The sequence below is a fragment of the Tetrahymena thermophila genome (assembly GCF_000189635.1).
Source record: "Tetrahymena thermophila SB210 genomic scaffold scf_8254593, whole genome shotgun sequence".
NCBI classification, from domain to species: Eukaryota; Ciliophora; class Oligohymenophorea; order Hymenostomatida; family Tetrahymenidae; genus Tetrahymena; species Tetrahymena thermophila.
Window position 1 is genome coordinate 471,200 of NW_002476364.1, and position 25,962 is coordinate 497,161.

General features: G+C 23.8%; 6 protein-coding genes across 6 annotated transcripts; 2 read left to right on the plus strand and 4 right to left on the minus strand. All coding sequences in view use genetic code 6, as the record gives it.

Annotated features, from left to right (window-relative positions):
• Positions 1–738: 738 nt before the first annotated feature.
• TTHERM_00463730 (hypothetical protein) lies at positions 739–1,218 on the minus strand (the record flags this gene model as incomplete). Its single annotated transcript, XM_001018870.4, has 2 exons — positions 957–1,218; positions 739–893 (listed from the first exon to the last, which is right to left on the minus strand). The coding sequence occupies exons 1-2, from the start codon at positions 1,165–1,167 to the stop codon at positions 739–741; spliced, it is 366 nt and encodes a 121-aa protein (XP_001018870.3). The 5' UTR covers positions 1,168–1,218.
• A 498-nt stretch (positions 1,219–1,716) lies between these two features.
• Positions 1,717–5,953, plus strand: TTHERM_00463740 (vacuolar sorting protein; the record flags this gene model as incomplete). The annotated part of the gene is made up of 10 exons (XM_001018871.3): positions 1,717–2,069; positions 2,198–2,536; positions 2,704–2,961; positions 3,023–3,469; positions 3,538–3,805; positions 3,865–4,269; positions 4,374–4,798; positions 4,881–5,007; positions 5,062–5,121; positions 5,282–5,953. The coding sequence occupies 10 exons, from the start codon at positions 1,717–1,719 to the stop codon at positions 5,951–5,953; spliced, it is 3,354 nt and encodes a 1,117-aa protein (XP_001018871.3).
• Positions 5,954–6,833: 880 nt separating this feature from the next.
• On the minus strand, positions 6,834–7,328 carry TTHERM_000463759 (hypothetical protein; the record flags this gene model as incomplete). Its single annotated transcript, XM_012798300.1, has 1 exon — positions 6,834–7,328. One exon carries the CDS (start codon positions 7,326–7,328, stop codon positions 6,834–6,836), a length of 495 nt encoding a protein of 164 aa, XP_012653754.1.
• A 1,034-nt stretch (positions 7,329–8,362) lies between these two features.
• TTHERM_00463760 (hypothetical protein) lies at positions 8,363–9,501 on the minus strand (the record flags this gene model as incomplete). Its single annotated transcript, XM_001018873.1, has 3 exons — positions 8,363–8,543; positions 8,612–8,889; positions 8,950–9,501. The coding sequence occupies 3 exons, from the start codon at positions 9,499–9,501 to the stop codon at positions 8,363–8,365; spliced, it is 1,011 nt and encodes a 336-aa protein (XP_001018873.1).
• Positions 9,502–10,915: 1,414 nt separating this feature from the next.
• Positions 10,916–19,355, minus strand: TTHERM_00463770 (hypothetical protein; the record flags this gene model as incomplete). Its single annotated transcript, XM_001018874.2, has 12 exons — positions 10,916–12,391; positions 12,444–12,691; positions 12,754–13,809; positions 13,865–14,354; positions 14,406–14,892; positions 14,945–15,414; positions 15,724–16,158; positions 16,214–16,631; positions 16,691–17,200; positions 17,253–17,812; positions 18,320–18,846; positions 19,322–19,355. The coding sequence occupies 12 exons, from the start codon at positions 19,353–19,355 to the stop codon at positions 10,916–10,918; spliced, it is 6,711 nt and encodes a 2,236-aa protein (XP_001018874.2).
• A 1,912-nt stretch (positions 19,356–21,267) lies between these two features.
• TTHERM_00463790 (ATPase, P-type, HAD superfamily, protein) lies at positions 21,268–25,391 on the plus strand (the record flags this gene model as incomplete). Its single annotated transcript, XM_001018876.3, has 10 exons — positions 21,268–22,171; positions 22,236–22,426; positions 22,494–22,874; positions 22,926–23,499; positions 23,584–23,647; positions 23,785–23,954; positions 24,016–24,244; positions 24,299–24,362; positions 24,419–24,469; positions 24,537–25,391. 10 exons carry the CDS (start codon positions 21,268–21,270, stop codon positions 25,389–25,391), a joined length of 3,483 nt encoding a protein of 1,160 aa, XP_001018876.3.
• Positions 25,392–25,962: the final 571 nt, after the last annotated feature.

A 25,962-nucleotide genomic window follows, 5' to 3' on the forward strand; every position in this document is an offset into this window, starting at 1 on the left:
AATGGAGTTAAACGGAATAATCAACATCCTAAAAATTAAAAAAAATAAATATGCTAGTATTTAAATGTCATACAATCATTAACAGATTATTTTTGTTTATTTATTTTGCAATTTTGAAAAAAGATGTTACATGTGCTAACAAAATAATAATAAAGTAAAATTTTATTTTCATATAAATTAATTTAAAAATAACTAAGAAAAATAAGAATATAAATCAATATAATAAATAATGAGTTCACTCTTAAAATGATTATTATATGATAGATAGATACTACACAGATGAGATCCATAAATCAAAAGAAACACATTCTTACTTTTCTTTATACAATATATAATTACATAATACTAAATATCTCTTCAATCAAAAAATGTATTTCTCAACAAAAAATATTAACTTTTTGAAATATTTAATATTTATTTAGAAATAGATTTTTTTTATTTTATATTATTAATAATTATTTAATCAAAAATATATATATTGTAAAAAATAGTCAATTAATTATAGATTATTAGTCTTAGATATTTTCAGACAATTTGGTAAATTCCATTTAAAAAAAATAGTCTTATATGAAAAGACATTTCAGTTGAGAGAAAGCATAGTATTTATTTATGTGGTATGTTTTTTTGCTATATATTTAAATTTTAGTATTTTATAACTGTAAATTAAATTAATTCATTAAAATATATTATATTTAGTTAGTTAGTTTATTTTATTTGCTAAATATATTAAATAAATTCTCAATTCTTAAAATAATTCTCAACAGGATTTTAATCATTTTAGAACATCCAATCTGTGTTATTAATAAATTACAAGTATTTTTTCATATCCTTCATCATATTTGGAATATTATTATCTTTTTATTTTTAATGTGCTATATAGGCTGGTGGAGTTTCTATAATTTATGTATAAAAATATTACTTTAATTTAAAATCATTACTAATTGCTAAATAATTACTTGTTTATTTCATTTTGAAATGTGGAACTTATCTTTATGGGCCATTATCTGGTTAATTAATTTCCAGTTCAAATGAATATTCATCCTAAGAACTTCCAACATTATTTTAAACTACCTAAGAATGGGTGGGAACTTAGTTGCTTCTTTAATATTAGCTTTGCATATGAGAGTGCTCAACTTATCTATCTTGCTAAATTTGATTTGAAGACATTTTTTATATTAATTTGCTAAATGCAATTTTTGTTTGTTTGTTTGTTTGTTTGTTTGAATTTTTCAAATTTAACAAATTATTAAAAATATAAAATTTTTGCACTGTTTTTCGTTTAGCAAAAAAAGCTGTTTGTTATTAGAATTTTATTAGATTAAATTTGCTTTATACTTTTCATAGTATTTAAAATATTTTTTATTTAATTTATTTAAAAAATTTGTGTTTGTTTAATCTTCATATTTAATTGTAATAGAATTCAAATTTTGTTTAAATAAATAATTTTTGGTATTTTAAAATATTTCTGACTAGAATAACAAGAGATCTTTATATCTTATTTAATTTATTTTTAATTGATAACAAATTTTAGATAGATGACAATTTATATGCTTATTAATTAAATAAAAATATATCCAGTTTGCAATTTGACTTTGCAAATATTTTTTAATTATTTATTTATATTTTTAATATCTTTTTTGTATAAAGTTGTAAGAGTAAAAATTTAATTGGTATTAGATTTTAGTTATAGAATTTAAGGTTAAATATTGCGTAGAGATGTCGTTCAAAGAAGTGGCAGTTTAAGGCTATCAGCGTAATAGAAATAATGCTGGCATAGCAAATTCTGAAAATAGTAAATCAAATAAATAGCAATACTATAATAGCGGAGTATCTACATCTATATAAGAAGAAAGTGAAATATAGGAATCACTTTAATGGGGCGACCCTAAACAAAGAGAAGAAGAAATAGTTGGATTTTAAGAAAAATAAGTTGACTATAGCTCTCCTATAGAAGTTAAAAATTTATATATCTCTCTGCCTTAGCAAAAAATAAAGCATTTAGCAATATCATAAAAATCTGCTGTTGCAATTACTGAAAATAACATGGTGATAAGATGGAAATTCGAAAAGTAAATAAATTTCAACAGAAAAATTTAGAAAATAATTTATCTTTAAATTCAGATGAATATCGTCCAAATTTAAATAAAAATGTGAATTTTCCAAGAAGTTTAACGAAATTATTAAATATTTAATATAGTGGATATGACACGTATGAATCGATGTCGTTGCCTGAAAAAGTGTCTGGCTTATCATTAGGAGGAAAGTTAGCAAATGTAGGTGGAAAGATAGGAGGAAAAATCATTCCATTTAAAAGATTTAAAAAATATTAAAATGATAAAGAAGTAGAAAGGTAAAAGCGAAGAATTATAGATAGAGTTTACATGGATAGAGTAGGATAACATTGTATTATTACTAATAATACAGGTTATACCTACTATTTGAATCATAACTCATCATAAGTTAAGCCTTTACCGAAGCTGAAGAGAATAATTCTAAAAAGTGTTATGTTTGATGATAGATAGGCATACAAAACACTGTATTTAAAGATTTTTTTTCATTAATTAATACTAAATTTTGGTTGGTTTTTTGGAAAAGCAAACCGATCAGAAATTCTTATTTTACTTAAATCTCCTTATTAGAACAAAGGCAATAAAAAAATAGATGCATCGATTTATTTATCTATATTTATAAACAAATAAACAGGTTAGATGACAAAACTTTTTTGTTTGGTAGTGAAAATAATTCGATTTATTAGTGCAAACTAGAGTATAATGAAAAAGATGGTCAATTCTATGAGACAGTTCCTCAGTTGCTTATATCAATTCACGATGAGAAACCAAAATTTATCACAGATATAAAAATACTTCATAATAAATTTGGAGCTAGGAAAGGAGAAGTTCAAACTATTGTTTTAGCATCAACCAATTCGCAAATATATTTTTTTTGTAAATCAGCAAAAGAGTAAAAAATAATAAAACTTTTTTTTAAAGATGATTAAATATTTTTATTTTTTAAATTTAAGACTTCTGACGTTTGATTAGCTTTTTAAAGAATATGACAATGTATAAAGTATGCTTTATACAATGCCAACTCCAGCAAGTCATCTTTCTTTTACAGATTTGTGTTATGAATACGATTCTAAGTTGAGGAGAAGATGTCGCTCATACATTTATACTAATGGAAATTATTTGCAGTATTATAAATTTCCCGAAAAGGAAGGAGTGGAAGAAATCGATGATAACTTCTTTAGAACAGTTAATTATTTTAATTATGGAAAAGAAATATAAACAAGTGATCATAAAGCAGAACTGAAGGTCAAAGATATGCCTTTAGGAGTTGGAATTACACTTTATCATTACATTATTCTACATAGTGACTCTGTTTCTGTACTTTCACAGATTACACAATAGGTTGTATTTCATGAAAATTTAACTAAGCTTGGCAAAATTTATGGAATGGTTAACGATATGTATTAGATTATTTATTTTTTCTTTATTAAGATAATATATGTTAATCCTAAATAAATAAAATTAAAAGGGAGAATAAATGCTATTGGATATATGGAGAGAGTAAGATTGTTAGACTTTTTATTAAAAACGAATTTGAGCAGTCTTGGAGAATTTATTTGGAGCTAAAAAACTATGAAAAAGCTTACTAATTATGTAGAAAGACAGAGAGTGAGTTTATACCTACTATAAGTCTTTAATATGGAAATTAGTTATTTGATTAATAAAAATACAAAGACGCAGCACGTATTTATTTGGAAAGTAGTTTAGGGTTTGAAGAAGTCTTTGTGAAATTTTAAGTAAATTAAAAAAAAAAAGATTTTAGGATGAAAATTATTTAATTTATTAAATTATATAGGGAATTGATATTAGAGTACAAGAAGGATTAGCAGAGTATATTCAACTGTTTTTATTAAAAAATGAAAGAGTTCTCTAAGAATTTTAGATTAGAGTACTTACTAATTGGCTAGCTGATTTTTATATCCACAAAGTAACAATTCTAAATCAAAGAGTTTATGGAGCTAAAAATAAGATCCCAGCTCCAAACGAGATTTCAAAAGACAGTTTAATCTTAGATATGAAAGAAAGTTATGAAGTTTTAAAGAGATTTATGGATAAGTATCAAAAATATTTGATTGAAGATCTTATTTATGAATTGATGAGTTCATATGGCTAGTTAGAGCTATGCTTAAACTATGCCCTGTAAAAGGAAAATTACTAAATGGTAATCGGTAATTACATTCACTCTGAAAGATACTCTGAAGTAATTAATATTTAATTTTTTTTATTTATTTTTATCAATAAAATACAACAAAAATTTATTATTTAAAATTTTAAATTGATGAAAAAAATAATTTTATTTGTTAGGCAATTTAAGTGATGAGAAATATGCCAAATTGTACTGAGTTTGCTTACAAATACAGCGATATTTTGATGAAAAAGGAAACAAAATAATTTATTGATCTTTTAAAAAACAGTATTTAAAAATTTGAACCTTCTCGTATCATGAGGAGTTTGATGGAAATTGAAAAAGAAACTCCTTAATTTGAAGAGGGATTTTAATTTATAAAATATTGCATCAACGAAAGAAAGCTTCGTGAATAAATTGTCCATAATATCTACATTTTTTATTTATCAGAGCACAAAGATAAAAATTTGTTTACTGAATACATGATAGAAACAGAAAAGAAGATTTTGAATGGAAAGCAACAGAGAGAATATTTCGATATGAATTTTGCTTTCAATCTAGCAAAGGCTCACAATTTTGTAAGAGCAACAATATCTCTTTTAGCGTAAATAGAAAATATAATTATTTTAATGAGTTTTATATTTGAGGAGTCTCCTTATTTTTAACTCATTTTTATTAATCTAAAGAATGAAAAAATTGTTTGAAGAAGCTGTTCAAATAGCGATTGAAAATAACATGATCGATGTAGCTATTGAATATGCTTAGTTATCTGAGCAAATAGTTATTTATGAATCCCAGAAAACATGGATGAAAGTATTTTTAGATTTAATTTCAAACCAAATTGTTAGATTCATAAATTTATTTAAGATAATAGAACACATGATGAAGACAGAATAAAATGGTCCATAAAAGATTGAAAAAATATTTGTAATTTATTTTTCAATTCATTCATAAATTTTTCATTTTTTTTAATTAAAAAATGTTTATTATATTCATGATTTTCTAGGTTGAAATTTAATTATTTTCTATGTTATTTTTGTAAATTTAAGTTTTATCATTAAATATTTTTTGATTAAATTTAACGAAGAATGTAATGGAATAATGTGCTTATATTAAAATTGAAGACCTAATACCTTACTTTGATAATAATATGCCTCTATCTTTGTTTAAGGGTAAGATAGAAGAAAGTGTGAGGAGCTATTAGGAGGATATTGTTGGGTTAAAAAATGAAATTAACTATAAAAATGAGAAATTGGAGGAATTGAAAGGAGAGCTTAGTAAGCAAAACGGGAAATACATGAGAATAAGCGAGAAATCAACATGCTACATATGCTCTGAATTTTTATTAAATAATGACTTTATTACATTCCCTTGTGATCATCATGTCCACAAAAAATGTGCTATCTAATACATTTAATCTAAGTAGCTTTATACTGCTGAAGAAATATAGGAAATAATTTCTCTTACAGAGAGAATAGCTATGCTTCGTAGAAATGTCAGATCGTATGATCCTAATCAAGTAAAAAAATGCATAGAATTCTACACTTAAGTGTATCGTTCTTTCAATCAAACAAATAATTCAAAAGAAGATTAAATCTATAAATATGTGATTAACTATGAAAGTGACATAGTTAAATTAAAATAATTTAATAAATAACTTGATGATTTGATTTGTAAAGAATGTCCTTTGTGTGGTCCTATACATGCTAGTCTTGCTTTCTAGAACTATGAAAAAGATAATTCTTGGACTATTGAATGAAAATTTCATAAATTTTATATATAAAAGCTTTTATTTATATTCTAAACTTATATATTTCACTTCAACAAAAATGATTCGAAATTCTATTAAATTATTTGTAGCTAGCTAGCAAAGCTAAATAGCTACTTACTTGCTAATAAAAATTTAATTGAATATTAAGTATATTTGCAAAAGATATTTAATAAAAAATTTTTACAATAATAAAACTCTTGATTTTAATAAATCATCATTTTATTTAAAGTTAATAAAATTACTATTTATTTGATTAAATTTTTATTTACTAAATTTAAAATGTCTATAACATGCAGTAGATGTAAAGATATAACAAGAAAAATATATCATATGCTAACAATTACTTTTACATTTTTATATTCATTTTTGAGTAAGAGTAATAGTTAGTAACTGTATAGGATTGTATTTTTTTAAATTTTCTAAGATTCTTGAGAAATTAAAGCCATTTTATCTTAGCCCTAACTCAAGATAAACTAGTATAAAACGAAAAACAAGTTTACTTGTAATCATTTGTGTTAAGAATTAAATTAATTGGTATTAAATAATAACTTTGGTAAACTGTTTCTATGAGTTAAAGCATAATTTAAATAGGTTTGTTGTCTATTCTGAACAATTAAATCTAAAGAATTAATTGAAAAAAACATTTGTAAATTAATACATAAATAGATAAACAGATATATAAATAAATATATAGATAGGTTTAGTAAAATAGCGACTGATTAAGAGTAGAAATGGAAATTCAAGATATTTAATAAAAAGAATACTTTATCAGCTTCTTAAACAAATACCCATAGATTATAAATTCAGTATTTATTTTTACGATATTTCAGCTTATCTTTTTACTTTATGTGAGTATAATCTACAAGTATCACAAATGCTAGAACATATCTTCGATCATATTTTTGCTGCTTATTGGTGCTTTGTTTTTTTTACTGCTCAAAAAAGAAAACAATGCTTAATAGAGACTCAAAATAATTTTGTTCGTAACAATAGTAGCAGTCATTTTGATGTTGAATATGATCATTACTTTAAATGAAAGGACAATTTGTAATATTTCAGTTTGCCATGATAATAATATCTTTTAAGAGAATATAAATGTTGTTATGAAAGCCCTTAAAAAAGATAAAAGAGTTTGTGATTAGTTGAATAAAAATTCATCACAAGGCAAGGAATAATAGTTTGAAGACTCTTATTCTGGTAGCATTAATTTTATATGGATGATATTATGCTAATTTTATGAATCTCTATCAATGGAAAAGGCTTGCGATTTGACAATTACAGATAACAATGTGTTTATAAATTATGAATATCTAATTGTGTGCTTAATCTACTTTATATCTTTGCTTTTGATAGTCTTCCTCATGGTAGAAATCCTTTTAAAAGCTTACTATAAAACAGAATAGGAACCTGAAAGCTAAAATATTCCATTAATTGAATACTATCAAAAAAGCAGCATAAACTAAAAGGACTAAAACGATACAGCTATTTATTTAGATAACTAAATTTATAATTAGTAGAATTACAACAACAATATTTTAGTTAACAGTAACAGTAACATAATAAATCCTTTAGATAATATAACTTCTGACTAAAGCAGAGTAAGAAAATTAGATGAACAACTCACAAATCAAATATATTAATAACAGTACAATCAACAATAAAATAATCACTACTGATTTCAAAAAAACCATTTGTATTTAACTTTATAAAAATAAAACAAATTTATAAAAATTGTCTTTTGTTTAAAAAATTTATTGTCTTTATCAAAAAAAATTATTTTTTAATTGATTGGAAACTGTAATTTAAATAAAAAAGTTAATAAGATTATTTATTTTAGATTTAAAAATTATTTCTAATACATACTCTAAACATTTTAGAAATATCAAAAAAAATTAAGAATTTTAATTTAGTTTCTGATAAATATTTTTAAATAAATTATTTGTGCATTAATAGCAATTCATATCATAATCTCAAAATTTATTGAAGGTAGAATTTTAAAATTTATTTTAACAATAGTTTAATAAAAATTATAAGAATTAATTAAATATACCATAAAAAAATTAACTTAACTAGATAAATTTATTTGAATAAATGTTAAATTTACAGCAATTACTATTAATTAAAATTATTACATTAATGTGAATAAATAAATAAATAAATAATAAAAATTTACAATAAACTTAAACTTTTTATTCGGAAAGTATTTGTAAATTCTTATGTTTATTTACAATTATTAATATTTAAACCTTAAAAAATTATAAAATATTTTTAAATAAATAAACAAATAATAAATCAAGATGCTTGTTAATATTAAATTTATAAAATTTCAATTTTTTCTCTCTATTCAACTTTATACAAATAAATATTTAGAAAATAAAAGGCAAATAGATAACTTTTTCAATCCTTGCCAAGATAAATATCAGTACAAAATGGTATGAATAACTTTATGTCAAAACCGGGTTTAATGTAGAGCTAACCTGTGTATGTATTTTTTACTTTTTTCACTTGCTTTTTAGATTCAATAACTTTAGATTAATTGAAATCTTCAATTCCAAGCTTTTTTTATAAACGCTAGTTTCTTTTTATAATTGAAAACAAAAAATATTGAACAACAGTAAATGAAAAAATTTAAATAAATTTGTTTACTCTTATTCTTGCATTAATATTTTATCAGATATCATTTGATTGTTGTTTTACTTTTGACTTTGCTTTTTTTCTATTCTACGAATTTCCTTTGCATTTATAAACCATATTCTAAAGAAATTTTTCACTACTTGATACTTTTAATTAGCCCTAATTTTGTGATTAATGATATGATCTCTTATTTTTGTTTCTATATCAGTACTAATCATTTTTGTCTGGCTTTCTTTATATAGGTCTTTGTCTTTGAATTTGAGCTCTTCTTCTTTTTCTTAAATCTTCATCTAATACATAAAAAAATAGGTAAACAAAGTTTCCTTTCATTTTATTCACTTTGAACTTACATATTCGCTAATAATTTATTTATAATTTTCACTGCTAGTCTTTTTTGTAGAAGTCAGAGCATAGTTAGGAACTTAATTTCTATATTGCTCATATTGCAGCAGACGATCAACAGGAAAGTCTACTTTTATTTTTTCTTTCTTTTTATTTACTACTGAAGAATCTCTATTTTATTAAGAGTTATTTCTTTTGTTCATATTGCCAAAATAAATATCTTTGCCAGATAAGCCTATATCATTTTCTTAATATTCTACTAAGTCTTCTTTTATTTCATTTTCAATATCAAACTTGTTATTAGGTTTGTTAAGTTTAGGCATTTAGCGACTTTAACTGTTTAGACTTTTGTCTGAACTTAAATTACTCTATTTTTCTTTCTATAAAAATTATGCTTTTTCATTATTTGAGCTCCCCGAGAGACTATCTATATCTTTATCTTCTTCACTCTTTTTTTCATGCTATGTAAATGTAAATTATTTTCCTTATTTATGAGAGTAAGAGTTAGGAACATCCTCTTCATCCAATTCCTAAATTTAATCGAATTGCTTTTTGTTCATTTAAAGTAATAAGAAATATTTACAAAACGAGCAATATTTATTTATGTTTTTATAATTTTGATTGAATGATTTATCTATCTATCTATCTATTTAAAAAACTGTAAATTTTTAAATTCTATCTTCAATTTTCAAGCAAGATTTCTATTTTCTAAACGAAATAATAATTCATTCATTTATGTGTGTATTAGAATCAAGAATAAATATTTATAAATATTATTAACTTTATAATTTAATTAGCATTTATATATAATTGATTAAATTATTTAACATAATTCTTAAAAATATATAATTTACTTCTTGCCATAAAAAATGCATAAATATATCACCACCAATTTTTTTTAGGTTTTCTTAAAGAAAATATCCATAAATTTTTTTTAAGTGAATATCTAATCAATAAAACAATAAATATGAATGAAGTTTTTATTGAAAAAAAAAAAAATTCATATGAACAAATGGATAAAAACAAATGCTGTTTTTTCTTAAATTATGAATAAAAACAAAAAAAAGATCATTTTTTATAAAATTTAAATACAAGATTATAAATTATTTCTTAAGGTTTACAAACTGAAACTCAATATTAAAATAATTAACTCAGAAAATATTTACTAAAAATTTAAAATGGACTTAATTTATTTTGCATCATAATTAAAGAATATAAAATTTATATTAGTTTTTTATTTAATTTAAGATATTAATTTAGTTATTCATAATTTGAATCAATATTTTATCAATAAATTACAAAAAAATAAATTTTAATAAAATTAATTTGTATAATAAATAACCTTTAATAATAAGCAGAATATTTTATTTCTAAATATTTGCTTTTTGATTATTACGTGTTATATTTTTATTACAAAAAGTTAGTTAAATTTGATTTAAATATCTTAATAATATAAAAGTAAATGATTTTTGTGAAGTAAAAATATAAATTATGTATGAAACATAATTATTTGATTTTGAAAAATTTATAAATAGAAATTAAAAAGGTTTTATAAAATAAAAGTAAATAGATATTTTTTATTTTTATTCTTAGGTTTTTTTCTGAAAATTTTAAAGACTATATATACTTGGTAGATTTCATTTAAAACTAGGGATGGGTAGATCATGATTATGGATTTTATATTATCTATAATTATTTATTTATTATATTTTATTTATTTATTTATTTGTTTTTTATAATAATTAGTTAGGCACACAATAAAATGGTAATTTGAGTTTTGGCTATTAAATTTTGTTTTTTCATTAATTCATTCATTCATTCATTAATATTTATTTATTTAATATTTTATTGATGTATTTGTTTTATCAAACTCATTCACTCTTTTTTTAATTTGTTCATTTAGTTGTTTATTAATTCATTCACTGGTGATTATTAATTCAAATAGTTAATTATTTGTTATTGGAAAGTTTGTTTTCAAAAATGTTTAGCTATGAATGGGTTTGAAACTAAGCGATTGTTTTACCAAACTCCAGTTATGACTTCTCCGTTGTTAGTGTGGTATGTACCTTCACCGTGGACTTTACCATCTTAGAAATGACCTACAAATTTATCGTTGTTGCAGAGTATCAGAGTTCCTTGACCGTGCATTAAATTATTTTTGAATTCTCCACTATAGAATTACCAAGACTTAGAGAGAGTTTCAAAATTACGGTAATCGAATGGTGTATTTGAGAATGAAACGAAACGATTTCTGAGACGACCAGAACCATGATACATGTCATATTCCCATTCACCGTTATATATGTCAATGCCATGCTCATCTTTTAAGATTCCATAACCATGTCTCTTATCTGACTTCCATTCGCCTTCGTAGATTTCGCCATTTTAATAGTAATAACAACCAGTTCCATGTCTGAGGTTGCTCAGTCTCTCACCTTCATATCTAGGAAGTAAATTTGTGTTAGCGTTAGTATTGCTTTTATCGCTTCCAGCTGCTTTCTTGGAGTTACTGTTATTGTTGGAACTATTTTTAATAGCGTTAAATTATCCTTATTAAGTTTGATTTTATTTTGAATAATCTAACTTGAGAGGAGCAATTGGAGATATGCTTGAAGTGGATCCTATATTTGGACTAGTTGTAGCTGTCTGTGAGCGCTTTGAAGACATCAATTACTGCTATTATTAAACAGGAAGGTAATTTTACTATTGAGCTACTATCTATGCATATGTTTTAGTGTTAAAATAATGCTCTGGAGGACTGTTAGAATGTGGGCTTTTTTAGTAATATTGCATAGATGGGTCAATTAATGAAGATTGGGCTAGGACAGCATTGAAATTATGAGTTGATTGAGAAGGAGATATTATCATTTATTGTTGATTTTGAATATAATTTTATCCAAATGATTGAGGAGCTGAAGTAGCTGCTTGAAGTTGTATTTAATTTTAGTTTGATTGAATCTATGCCTGGTTACTCATAATTGAAACTGCGGCATTTAGATTAAGCTAGTGTTATTGTTTTGCGTTTGCACTTTTTAGTGATTTTAGTAAATTTTCATTCTTATGTAGAAGATTCTTGGATCTTTCTATGCATTTTAAATACATTTAATCTAAGAAATTATTGTTATTATTTTAACTGTTTTGCATGTTGTTTGCACTAGATATGCTGCTATTTATGTTCGATATTTAAGAGATATTACCTCCTCCATTTTGGAGACTGCCAACTCCTATAGCTTATGGCATTGACTTTCTATTTCTTTCCAAAATCATATCTTATGAGCTCAGATTACTGGCACCTCCAGTAGGTGATTAGACTTAGAAGGATTATTGAGTGCTTCCTAGTAATTTAGATTAGCTATCACCTTAATTGTTTTGAATAGACTGAATACTTTAATAGTAGAGCATATTAGCACTATGATTTTTGGTTCTTCTATCAGTAGCATAGTCGGTAATCTTTATAATTTAAAAATAATTATTCATATTGACATTTTTTAGGAAATTTTACCTATTAATTTGAGCCAGTAGCAATCTTGAATCCAGTTTTACGTTGAGGAGAAATATCACTGATAACCTTTTTATCTCTTGGTGTAATTTCTAAATTGTTTTCTTCTTTGTTTAATTTCAATTGTAAAATCTCATGTTCCTTACTCTTGATAATTTGCTTAAGAGCTTGTATTTAATCATGGAATTCGTCTTCGAGCTTTGAGAGCTTCTTGCCATATCCATCACTGCCTTCTGAAGGTAAAGGATAATCTTTATTTGAAAAAATTTAAATATAAATAAATAATTTAATAAATATTATTTGTTTGAATTACTTTCATTGAGATCATCATCCTATTAATTGTAAACTTCTTCGTAAACTTTTTATTAATATTCATGTATTTTATCTTGAATTTTTGCTTGATTGTCATTTTGAATGTCTGTCAAAGACTTAGGGTTCTTTAAGTTATTTGGAGAAGTAAATTTAGATCCTGAAGTTGGAATATTAAAATGCTATCTGTTATCAACATTTTGTAACTAAATTGCTTGCTCTAACTCAACCAGCATGCTAATTCTGTCTTTTTTAAGCATCTCATTTTGTTAAGCAAGTTGGTGATTAACTTGTTTAATTTGATTTAGCTCTACTTCTATCTTGCTTTCCTTATCCTTTATTTTGTTTATTAATTAATTCTTTTTTTCTTGTATTTCAGTAAGGCTACTTTCAAGTATTTCACATTTATTTTTTAGCATTTCGTTTTATTGCTTGTATTGCTCAACGATCTTGTTGTCAAGAATAAGATCTTTGACTTGCAATTATAATTCTTCGATTTCTTGATTCTTTTTGGCTAATTCTTTATTGTTTTGCTAACTCTGTTAGATGAATGTGTACTACTTCTTTATTTCTTGATTTTATTAATCTAATTAACCTAAAAGTTCATTGAGTTTTTTTTCTTTTTCATTAACTTTTTAATCTTTTTCTTGTAATTTTAATTTAATTTCCTAAAGTTGAGTTTCTAATTCAGCAATTTTATCTTTCTATTCGCTATCCTTTTGTTGGTATTAGTCCTCAATCGTTCTTATTTATGCTTTCAACGATTTATTCTCATTTTATTCATTTTATAATTATTCAGTTAATTCTGAAACTTCAGCTCCGTTATCGTTATTTTGTTAGACATAAGCAGGTGAAGGTTAATTATTTTATTTGGACATTTCTTCAAGTTATTCTGTTAAATATGAATTCTTTTGCTCAAGCATGGCTTTTTATCTAGTCAACTCAACTAAAGGATTTACAGTTAACAACTTATCTTCTTCATCTCCATTTTATTCGTCTAAGGGTTCTTGCTTTTTAATTACTTATGAAACAAGTTCGCTAAGTCTCTCCTTATATTTTACTAAAAAAGGATAAATAAATATCCAAGATATATTTTTAAATCATTTTTATTTTACCTAATTTATCGTTATCTTTCCTGAGATTATCGATTTCTTTGACTGATTTTTTGAATTGCTTTTCAAGAGTGACATAAAATTATTTATGAGTTGATTGCTCTTGAGATAAGCTGTTTGCCTTTCTTTCTAAATCTGATTTCTCCCATTCAATTTATTCTATTTCAGTTTTAGTTTTTTATAAATAAACTTCCTTTTCTTAAAATTCCATAATTTGCATTTCGTGTTCTTTTTTGAACTCTTCGAATTCTTTTACCATTAAATTATATTTATCTTATAGCTCATTAAACTCCTGGTCAGAGTGATTGCTTTGCTTCAAAGGCTGTTAGTGCTTATTTTATACTGGACTCTAGTCTTCTTCTTGATCTTCAGTAGGAGTATCTACAATACCCAACTGTTATTTGTACATTGCTACTTGGTCTTTAATTTTTTGATTTTCAGTTTCCATTTTTTTGAATGACTTCTTAAGTTCATCATTTTCTTTTACAGTGCGCTTTCAAAAAAAATTTTTGTTAAAAAAATCCTCAATATTAAAAAAACTTACCTTAAATTCTTTCTCAAAAGATTTAAAGGTTGACTTTAATCCATTATTTTCCAAAACAATCTGTTAAGAAGATTTTTAAAGACTGTCTAATTCTGATAATTTTTAGCTTAACTAATTAGCAATTTCCTCTTTTTCAATTTCTAAAACAAGCTTTTCTTAAATAAACATCGATTTGGCTTTTTCAAGCTTATCTTCATCAGGCTAATTATCATATTCATTTTCAAGTCTCTTTATTTATTGCTCTTCTCTTGCATCTTCAATAGCTTTTTAAAGATCTTTATTGCTATCTGTTATGCTATTTAGTTCATTCTTCAAATTTTTATTTTCATTTTTAACCTTTTCAAGCTATTATTTCAACTCATTTATCTCAGCCTATGCACTACTTTCGATTTATTATTATTCTTCTTCATCGCCTTCCTCCTAATCTTCTTTAGGTACTTTCTTTTCTAGCTAAGATATTTTTTGTTCAGCCTCTGCAAGTTTTTTCCTACAAAAAATGAACTATTCAAAAAAAAAATATATTTTTCAAAAAATATTACTTTAACTCATCATTTTATTTAACTGATTTTTTAAATTCCTTTTCAACATTCTTATAAGTGTCTTTATAATAATTGTTTTCAATTTCTACTCTTGATTTTTGCTTGACTAAATTATCAATCTGTACTTATAATTCAGTTTTGTTCGAATTTTCTTCATCATACTCTTCTTCCAATTTCTGCATACTCGAATCTGATTATAATTCATCAATTTTTGACTACTTCTCTTTAATTTATTATATTAAATCTTCTTTTTCTTCTTTTAACTGATCTATTTAAGTGAGTAGATCCCTGACTTCTCTGTTATGTTAGTGCATTAACTTTGGATCTTCCTATTCTTCTTCTTCCTAATCTTCTTCTTCTTAATACCCAAACTTAGTTTTTAATTTTTCTATGAGCTCTACTTTCTTAGCAAACTTATTTCTAAGAGAGGTGACTTCGTTTTTAATAGAATCTCTTTCCTTAATAGCAACCTTAAATTAAAATAATAAATAAATAAATAAATTTTAATCAAACCAAAATAAATGAATCAATTATTTTTCAGTAAATCATTTTTATATTTAAGAAAAATTTAATATAATATCTTTTAAGATAGAATGTCAGCTAAAACGAATATTAAATTATTTCAAAAAGCTTTAAAATATGTTTTATTTTATAAAATTAAGTAAAAAACTGCAAATTTAATTAATTTACAATAAAAAATTGTGATTTGAAACAATTTAATTGAAAATTAATTGTTTATTTTATTGTTTTTTTAATAAAAATGCAAAATAAAAAATTACTTTCAATTCTTTTTAAAGAGAACTTAAAGTTTGCTAGAAATTTTGATTTTCACTTAAAACTGCTTGGCTCTTTCTTTCAATGAGTAATTTTTCTCTGTTTGTTTCTTCAAGTTTTTTCTAAATATCTTCTTTTTCTGCTTCTAAAACTTGCTTTTCTTCAATAACTTAAGATTTAGCAGCATTAATTTTTTCTTCGATTTACTTATCAAAGTCAGTTTCCATCTTTTCCATATTTTATTCTTATTATAAAGACTTTAACTTATTTTCTAGCTTGGAGCTTCTTTTTTAGAATTCATCCCTTTCTTCTTTTGTTTATTTAAGCTCTTGTTTAAGTTATTCAATTACCTTAGCTTCTCCACTCTAAAGCTACTCTGCGAATAATTTCTTTTCATTTTCTAATTCCTTTTTGAGTGCTTCTTTCTCTTTAATTGATTTCTTAAATTAAAATCAATTATAAATAACCTTAAATTATAAATAAATAATAAAATACTTTAAGCTGCTTTTCAATTTTTTTATATTGTTATCTAAATGAAGCATTTTCTGTCTAGAATGAAGCTTTTTACAACTCAATTTCAGATTTTGTTCTAAGAGCTTCTTTTAAGTCTTCTTCTAGCTTCTCTTTTTCAGCTAATAGTTATTCTTTGTCTTCTTCTATGAAACTATTTTGTGCACTGGGATTATTGCTATCTAGCTAGCGAAGGGAACTTAACTAAGTTTCAATTTCTAATCTTGATTTTTTTTCAGAAATAAGTTGTTGTTAGATATCTTCATTCTATTTTCTTAGTTCTTCTAACTCCTAGAGCTATTCTTAAAGTTATTGACTCTATTATTCTAATTCTTCAAGTCTCTTTTGCTTTTCCTCAAACTCTTATTGTTTTTTCTTGAGTTTATCATTTTCTTTGACAGCACTTATTATATATCAAAAATGAATGAATATCAGTAAAGAATTAATAAAAAAAAATAATACTCTTTGAATTGCTTTTCAACAGTCTTGTAGCAGTTCTTCAACTGTGTATTTTCATTTTGGTAATTTTAATTTTAACGATAAATAACTTCTTTTTCTTCTTCAATTAATCTTAATTTTTCCTCAATGTCTTTCTTTTAAGATTCCATCTATTACTTTTCTTCCAAAACACTGGACTTTGCTTAAATAATTTTGATTTTCCATTAATCCTGCTTAAGGGCTTCGGCTTAATCGTATTCATTTTCCATTTCATCGAAGTCTTAAGAGTTTGGATTACTCTTAATATATTCGAATTCTTATTTGCTATTGTCAACTTTAATCTATAACTGTTCAATATCTATTTTTAATTCACTAATTTCTTATTTTTAATTTTCAATTATATCATTCAATTAAGCTATTAATTGCTTTTCGCTAAATTCCTAATTTAAAATATCATTTAAAAGCTTGTTATTTTTTTTCTCAACTTCTAACTTCTTTTCTAATTTGCTTGTTTCATTATTGAACACCTTTAGACTAAAAAATACTTAATGAGCTAAAAAAAAACATATTAAAAATTAATTTTTACGAATTTTTGAGTTCAATATTCTCCACTCTAAGAGATTTATTTTTCTTCTCGAGTTTGTTTTGTTTTTATAAAATGACTTTCCTATCCAAAATTCTTTCATTAAGATCAGTGTTGAAATTAGAGTTATTATCGAATTATTCAGAAAGCTCTTAGTTAGTCCTGATTATTTACATTAGTTCATCTATTTTTGCATCTTAATAGTCAAAAGAGCTTTATTTTTATTCTAAGGCGCCTAATTGAACAAGTAGATTATCTATTTTTATCTATTTAAACATATTTTCTTCTTTCAATTATTCTATTTATTCTTCAAGATTGTATTTTTTTTCATCATCATCCAAAGATTTTGAAGAAAGAATTTCATCACTTCTTGAGCCATCACTTTTATTGTCTTGTTCAATAGTTTGTTTTAGAGTTTCAAATTATTTCTCTTTCAAAGTAATTTCATTTATATGATTGCGATACGATATTGGGTCACTTGTTTCTTTTTCTAAAATCTAATAGAATTTCTTTATAGTGTTGTCAACTAAGAATTCTGCTTGCAAGAAGCTTTCTTGAGGAGACTTTTTTTATATTTTTTAATAAAAAATTTATTAAATTTCAATAAAAAATTTATTTTTATCAACTAACTAACTGTGATGAAAATGAAATTAAATAGTTGTATGTTAGTTATTTAAATCGTATCTAGATTAATTTAAAAAAATTTTTAATTGACTGCTAGATCAAAGTAAAATTAGGTAAATTAATTCTTCCTAATAATTTAATTAAAATTTATTAGAGCCTTTGTGAAACCGCTTTGACGAATATCACTGACTAATGCTTTGAAAAAAAAATGGATAATTGCTCTGCTTGTAAGTTTATTGGCTTTAAAATTATTTTGCATGTTTTTTATTAATTTTTTATAAAAGTTTTTTGATAATTTTGGATATTAAGAACAAAAAAAGTTGGTTTTTTTAATATGACTTTCTTTTGTAATTTAATTAGAAAATAAATATTTGGAATGTTTTTATTCTTGTCTTAAAAGAGCAAAAAGAGCAAATAAATAGATTTTTATAAGAATGTTTATTCACTTGGTTCTTAAGAGGAGAAGTAGGTAGACTTTAAGCACTTCCTTGCAGAGTCCAGCTTTAATTCTTGAAATACTTGGCATAATCATCTTTTTAACAGAGGTAAGTGTTTAAGAGTATATTAAATTATTCACTTAATAACTCATCGTCTTTAATATTCTATTCACATTAAGTATGGCAAAAAACTTGATGAGTGATAAACTCATTGAATTTTAGAATCATTAGTTCATATTTTATTTTTTATAATTATAATTCATTTTTAGCATTTTGTAATTATTTTTTCAATTCATCTATTTTTTTTGAATTGTATTTTGAAGTATTCTAGGTCCTGCTTTTTTCTTACTTCCCGTTGTTTTTGCTATCAATATCTTCGTTATCGCTTTCTTCGTTGTCACTAGTTAATGGATTGTGTGCTTTGAAAATTCCATTTTAAAATTTGCTAGGGTATACATTCACCACATCAAGTGGAGATCTCATTCCTTTCTGAGGAATGATGATTGTCTTGGGCTTGCTGATATCATCTTCCTCTTCTATTTAATTTTATACAAAACAATTAAGTATATATATTTCATATATTTTTCCATATTCATTAAAGCTCTTAGCAGCTCTTTTCAAAATTCGAACTTTATTATTTTCATCAATTAAATTATTCTTTTTGAAAAGTAATTTGTTTTAATGACATCTTTATCATGCTTTTAAAGCAAACAAATAAATAAATAAAGTGCTGCTTGAATAAATCAACTCTTCTAATTATTCATATCACATTAAAGCTATTCGACCATTTTGATTAAACTTTCGTTTTTGATGAAAATGCATTGCTCTATTATGGTTTGTTTCTGCTAATGAAAACAGCCAAAATAATATTTTAATTAGCTTTTGTTTGCTTTGAGTGAATTTTCAATTAAATATGCTTGAAACGTAAGATTAATGAAAACTTTCATATCAGTTCAAAGTGCATTTATGCTATAGTGGTAAAATCTATATACATTGCATTAAATATATTACATATTTGATCTTGCTCTTCGGTGGCGTTACTCATAAATATTCTTTTTGAGTCAATAATTTAATGAGCTACGGCTTTGATAACTTGTGTTTGTTAATTCTTAATATTATTTATTTTTATTTATTGTTATTAATTAAATAAATTATTTACTTGCAAGCTTTTTAAGATGAATTCGATAATTAGATTTCTGTTTTGTATTTGTTTGTTTGTTTGATTGTTTGATTGTTTGTTTGTTTATTTGTTTGTTTGAGTGATTGCTTGCTTGCTTTTTTGTTTGTTGTTTGTTTTTATTTATATTTTATTTCACTTAGTACCTTATTAATTTTCCTTTTAGAAACTAAAAATTCGATTGATCTGTAATCGAAGCCAATCAACTCATATTAGTTGTCAGTGCTTTTTCACTCTTAGCTGAATCATTTTAAGATTTATAATTAATTAAAGTTTAAATTGGCTTCACTATTTCTATTGAATTTTTTACTTCTTTAACATTTTCAAATAACCCACATTCTTTCATTCATTCATTCATTCATTCATTCTTTCATTTATTATTTATTTAATTATTTATTATATCTATATTCAAGTAAAGTAATGACTCAATCTTTTATTTGGTTATAAATCTGTTAAATTACATTTATTTAGGCACGTTAGAAGATCCCTTTTCAAAATCTTACTGTGAGAGGAAGTTGAGTGAGAACGGATTAAAAGAGAATTCTTTTTTTACTCATTTCAAATTATTTCTTTTGTTCTAATATTATTAATTCATAAAGTATTTTTTTTAATTGAGTTTATTAGATGTTGATGGTAAGACAAGCTAGTAATTCGTTTGCTGCACATTTAAATAATAGATTTTACCTATTTAAAACTATTTTGAAAGTTAAGTAACTTTACTTCGACATAAAATAAATTTATAGACTTTAAATATTTATTTCTTAACATTTATTTATAAAACAAAGTTCTTACCAAAATAATATTTTTGGGTTAAAATATCATTAAATTTATTGATATTTATTGATTTACATAAGATTTTATAGTAATTTAAATATCTTTAAGGCTCTTAAATTAATTCATAAATAAATAAGATAAACAAACGCATAATTTAAAACATAAAAGAAAATCATAAAATTAACAAATCTTAATAATTAAAGCAATTATTTTCTATCATATCTTAATAATACCTGGTTATTTTTTTTTTTATTTTATAGATTTTATAAAATATTTTAGTGGTATTTCATTCGCTGCAATTTAGGTTTGTAATTTAGAATATAATTTTATTTACAATCAAAAAACTTAATTGACAGATTTAAATAAATATATTTGAAATTACGATATGGATTTAACAAATCTAATTTTCAATAACAAATACTTTTTGATTTATTTTGATAAATAAAATTTTAGTAAAATCAATCAATTTACACATTTTATGAAGATAAAGAAATATTTATTTAGTTTATGTGTTTGATTGTTTATTAGTTAGATGCCAGTAAAGTAGGATATTTATTCATAAAGAATAAATTAAGATTTCAAGGTAAATAATCTTTTATTACATTTAATTAAATTTAGATTACATTTTTGCAAATAAATCTCAAAACATTTTCTTTCTTTAAAACATAAAGAAAATTCTATTTTAATTTTTATGATAGATTTTATTTAACGAATGTTGTTATTTATCTATTTTTATTTACAATCAATCCATCATTTTAAGAATATTCAAATTTTTATAAGTCATTAAATTTTTATTTATTATTTCTTTAGTATTTATCCATTCTATATTATTTAGACATAGAAATTGTATTTAATCGCAACTTAAAAGGAGTGCTTATATTATTTAAATCATTCCAATTAAAACTCATTTTTACCTAGCAGAAGCTAAGTATAAGCAATCTAACAACAATAATAAGCCATCTAATCGCCTTTAAATTGAAACCAAAAACTGAAATTTCCTATTATTATGAATAGCTCTCTTAGATTTACTCTTTTAGAAACATAATTTGATCAAAAACCCACAGTTATTCCTAAAAAAGAGAGAAAGCCTCTTTTTTAGTAAAAAAAAATAGTCAACCCTAAATGCTAGTTATCATTAAAAAATGAATAGATTCTGGAGTTGTTTCTACCTCCATTTTATGAAAGTAAAGATAATTAACCTGAAGAACTTACTGAAATTATTAGTATGGAATGTGTTTGTGGCCATTGCCAAAATTGCATTGAAAATTAAGATAATGGAAACGATTTAGAAGGAGTTAGCACAAGGACTAATTTAGACTAAAGTCTACTAAGTAATAAAAGGAAAAACAATAACTAATAAAATGATTTCCAGAATGATTAAATATATCAAAAAATAAAATTATGCTAAGACAGAATTAGGCTATAAAATATTTAGATGAAGAATCTTTAAAAACTCGCTGATATTAATGGATTAGCTAATTTATTAAGGGTAGATATAAGAAGTGGATTAAGTAATTACAATCAAACTGATCTTGCAAATAGGGTAAAACTTTACGGAGCAAACAGAGTTATTATAGGAAAAAATGTTAGCTTTAAAAATATCATTAAAGAAAATTTTTACTAGACTAAAACTTTATTGATTTTAATATTTGTTGTTGCTCTATTTACAATACGTTCTTATATTCTCTACACTTAAGTTGGAAATCTAATAGGAATTTTGCATATAAATGAAATATACATTGAAATAGGAACAATGTTTATGATGGTTGCCACCTTCGTGACTAAATGCTTAAAGCAGTGGTTCATCGATAAAGAATTTAATAATTTGGTTTGTGTGAATACAGAATATAAAGTGAAAATATTAAGAAATAGTCAAGTTTAATATATTAAATCTACTTAGCTTGTTGTAGGTAAGTTTTTTATTGATAATTTTTTTTATTCTATCTATATTCAAGCTAATGAATATGTTAATAGGTGATATTATGATGGTAGAAGCTGGTGATATAATTAATGTAGATGGCATTTTGATAGAGGCCTACGACTTAAAAGTAAATGAGTCTCCACTTATTAGTGGTAGGGAAAGTGCTTCCAAATAAGCACCTGATAGAGATTCATACTATGTAGATTGTTTTATTTACTCAGGAACTTAAATCATGGTTGGACAAGTAATTTAAAAAGAATTGTTAATATCAATTAATACTTATTAATTCTACTTTAAAATAATATTCAAAGGGAAAAATGATTGTTTGCTGTGTTGGCAACAATACAATATTAGATAGAGTTTAGAAGAAGAACTAAGATTCCATATTCAAAAACCCACTCACTGATAAGTTGAATTAAATTTAAACAAAAATAGGAAGTAGCAGCATAAACTCTTCTACTCTAATTATATTATTTATTATGTTTGAATATTTTTGGGATGCTCATTATTAAAAGCAAATTTTTACTTTACAAACCTTTTGCGATTTGATACAACTAATTTAAATGATTCTAGCTCTATCTTTCTTATTAATGCCAGAAGGACTAACACAAGCACTAGATACCTATCTTTCTTACTCTGTTAAATAATTAGAAAAAAAGGAGGTTATCATAAAAGATTTGTCTGCCTTGGAAGTAACTAAAAATTATATTTTATTTTTTACTAATTGGATATTTAACCAAAAGTGGATGGGTTATGTGGATAGCATCGTGACAGATAAAACTGGTTGTGTAACGGAAAATAAAAATAGAGTTGAAAAAATTTATACCAATCAAGAATAAACAGTAGATGATATCCTGTCTAATTAAAGAGAGGTAGAAAAAAAATATGCAAACTTAAATGAAAAGAAAAAGGAAAGGGACTTTATAGGGTAGAATAGAAAAATTGAATAATTGCTTTTTGAAAATATTTGCATTAACTCTGTAGGAGTTTTGCAAAAAGAGCAAGTGGGTTAAGAATCTCATAATACTACAGTAGAAACAGCTCTTTTAGAATTTGCCTTAAAGTTTGGCTATGACTATGAAAAATATAGAATCCAAAGCAAAATAAAAAAAGTCCATAACTTTAACACAAATAAAAAACGAATGATTACTGTATTTCAAAAAAATCAAAGCACTCTAAGATGCTATTTAAAAGGTTCTCCTGATGTCCTTCTTGATAAATGCAGCAGATTCACTAACATAGAAGGAAGACCATCTGACATGCATTCATCTGTAAAGCAGCTAATCTAAGATAGAATTACTTAGTACGGAGCTAAAGGTAAATATTATGATAAAATTAATTTACTTTAGACTAAAATCTTAACATTTTTTAAATTAATTTATTATTTATTTATTTTAAAAGAGACATTAAAGCTAATTTTCTTTGCATACAAGGATATTGAATATGATCCCACTCAGATTTATGCGTAATCTACCACTCATATTTATTTTATCAAATTAACTTTTTATTAATAATAATCTATTTATATTTATTATTTGCTTATATCTATTATTTATTTACATTTATTATGTTTTTATTTATTTATTTTTACTACTTAATTAGAGAAGAACAAATAAATTAGGATTTAGTTTTTATTGGGATTGTTTGCATTAGGGACCCATTTAGATTAGATATGCCTGAGTGCCTGAAAACATGTTAGGAAGCTAGTATTACGGTAAGAGCACTCACGGGAGATAACAAAGAATCAGCAGTTTGTACAGCAAAGTTTATAGGTTATTTATTTTTTCATTCTGATTATGGTAGTTAGAATTTAATTTTTTTATTTGTTTAAAGGACTTCTTCCTGAGAATTTTGATATTAAAACTTCTAATATGGCTGTTTTGGATGGAGATCAATTTAAAAAAATTGTGGAAGGGATAGAAACATTTCAATCACAATCTGGGAGATCGTAAACGATTCAGAGACTGAGAGGAATAGACTAATTTTAAAAGCACATAAAGGAGTTGAGGATGATATCTAAAGGAAGATCAGCAGAAAAGGATTAATTAGTTACAGGACTTATGTAAATATTATCAATTTATTTTTTTAAATTAAAAAGTTATATTTTTTGAATCAGATAATTAAAATATGTTGTTGCTGTCACTGGAGATGATACTGATGATATAAAAATTATAAATAAAGTAAATCGTTTTATTAAATCGATCTGAGAAATAAAATAAATTAAAATTTTAAATAGGCTTAAGTTGGAATAGGACTTGGACAGAGTGGAAACGAAGTAGTTAAATAAGTAATTGATTATTTTAAAATAAATTAAATCATTTGATTTATTCTAACTGTTTTTAATTTATTTAAAGGCTGCTTAGATTATTTTGAAAAATGATAGCTTTACTTCAATCATACCTGCTATTCTTTGGGGTAGAAATATTTATGAATTTGTTAGAAAATACTTTTAATTGATAATATCTCAGAGTTAAATTATTATTTTATTGCTACTCCTGAATGTTATTGTTTGGGAAAGACACTTGTTTAATGCTGCATAATTTTTACTAGTTAATGTATTAGTGGATGAGTTTGCTGCACATGCTTTAGCTAGAGAATACCCTTCAGAGCATTTATTATCTATTCCTCCTATAAGAAGAAAGGAATACATAATTAAACCTGTGATGTGGAGAAATATTATTTTTGAAACACTTTACCAAATTTTGGCTTTGTCTTTACTGCTTTTTGGGAATTTAGAATTTATTTTTGATCTGCAAAATTAATTTTTTAGGATTGACTCTTCCTCAATAGATAAATATATTAGAAATAATTAAGTAGGCTAAGGTGAACTAAGCCCAGAGGAACTCAAAATATTAAGAAAATAAAATTTAAGATTCAGGTATTCACTATGCTTTAATTGTTTGGTCTTCTTATAATTATTCAATATTCTAAGTTGCAGCAGTCTTCATTATTCTAAGATAAGTGTTTTCAGGGATATAAAAAGAAAATTTTTCCTTTTTGTTTCAGTTCTATTTATTTTAGGATTTTACATTCTGCTAATGCATTACTTTCACGATTACTTTGAATGCACAAAACATGGCTTACCTGAACATTTCTTGTGTTTGATGATTTCTCTAGTAAAATTATTCTATAATTATCTCATCAGGTTTATTAACCATAGACCGTTTTCGAGTATAAGATATGTAAAATACACTTTTGATTTTGAATGAATTTACATTAAAATATTTAACTATTTAATTAATTTTATTTGTTTATACTTTTTCTTTATATGCTTCAAACTTTATAATTTGTAAAAATCAATTAAATATTTTATTAATTCTACAAACTATATTTAGAAAATCAAAACTTACTACTTTATTTTATACTAAATTATCGATTAATTGATTACTTACGTATATTAAATTAGTGATGTAAATTTTTAATTTATTTAGACTCTAGATTAATTATGTGCTTTTGATTGTGAAATTTACTAGTTTTACTAAATTTTAACTATTTAATTATTACTTTTAAAAGCAATTCAATATGTTATTTCTTAAAAAAATATGAAGTTTCTTTTATTTAAATTACTAAAATAAATGATTTATGTTAAAAATATGCAAAAATTTTACATTGATTTTAAATAAATTTATCAAATTTTAATTTATAACTAGATAACCTAAAAATAATTTAAAATATTTAGTTAAATTAATTAATATTAAAATTATTAATCTGTTTATAATTAAAATAATTTATGTTGAATAACTCCCTTATATAAGTATATAGTAAGAAAATACTTTGGTT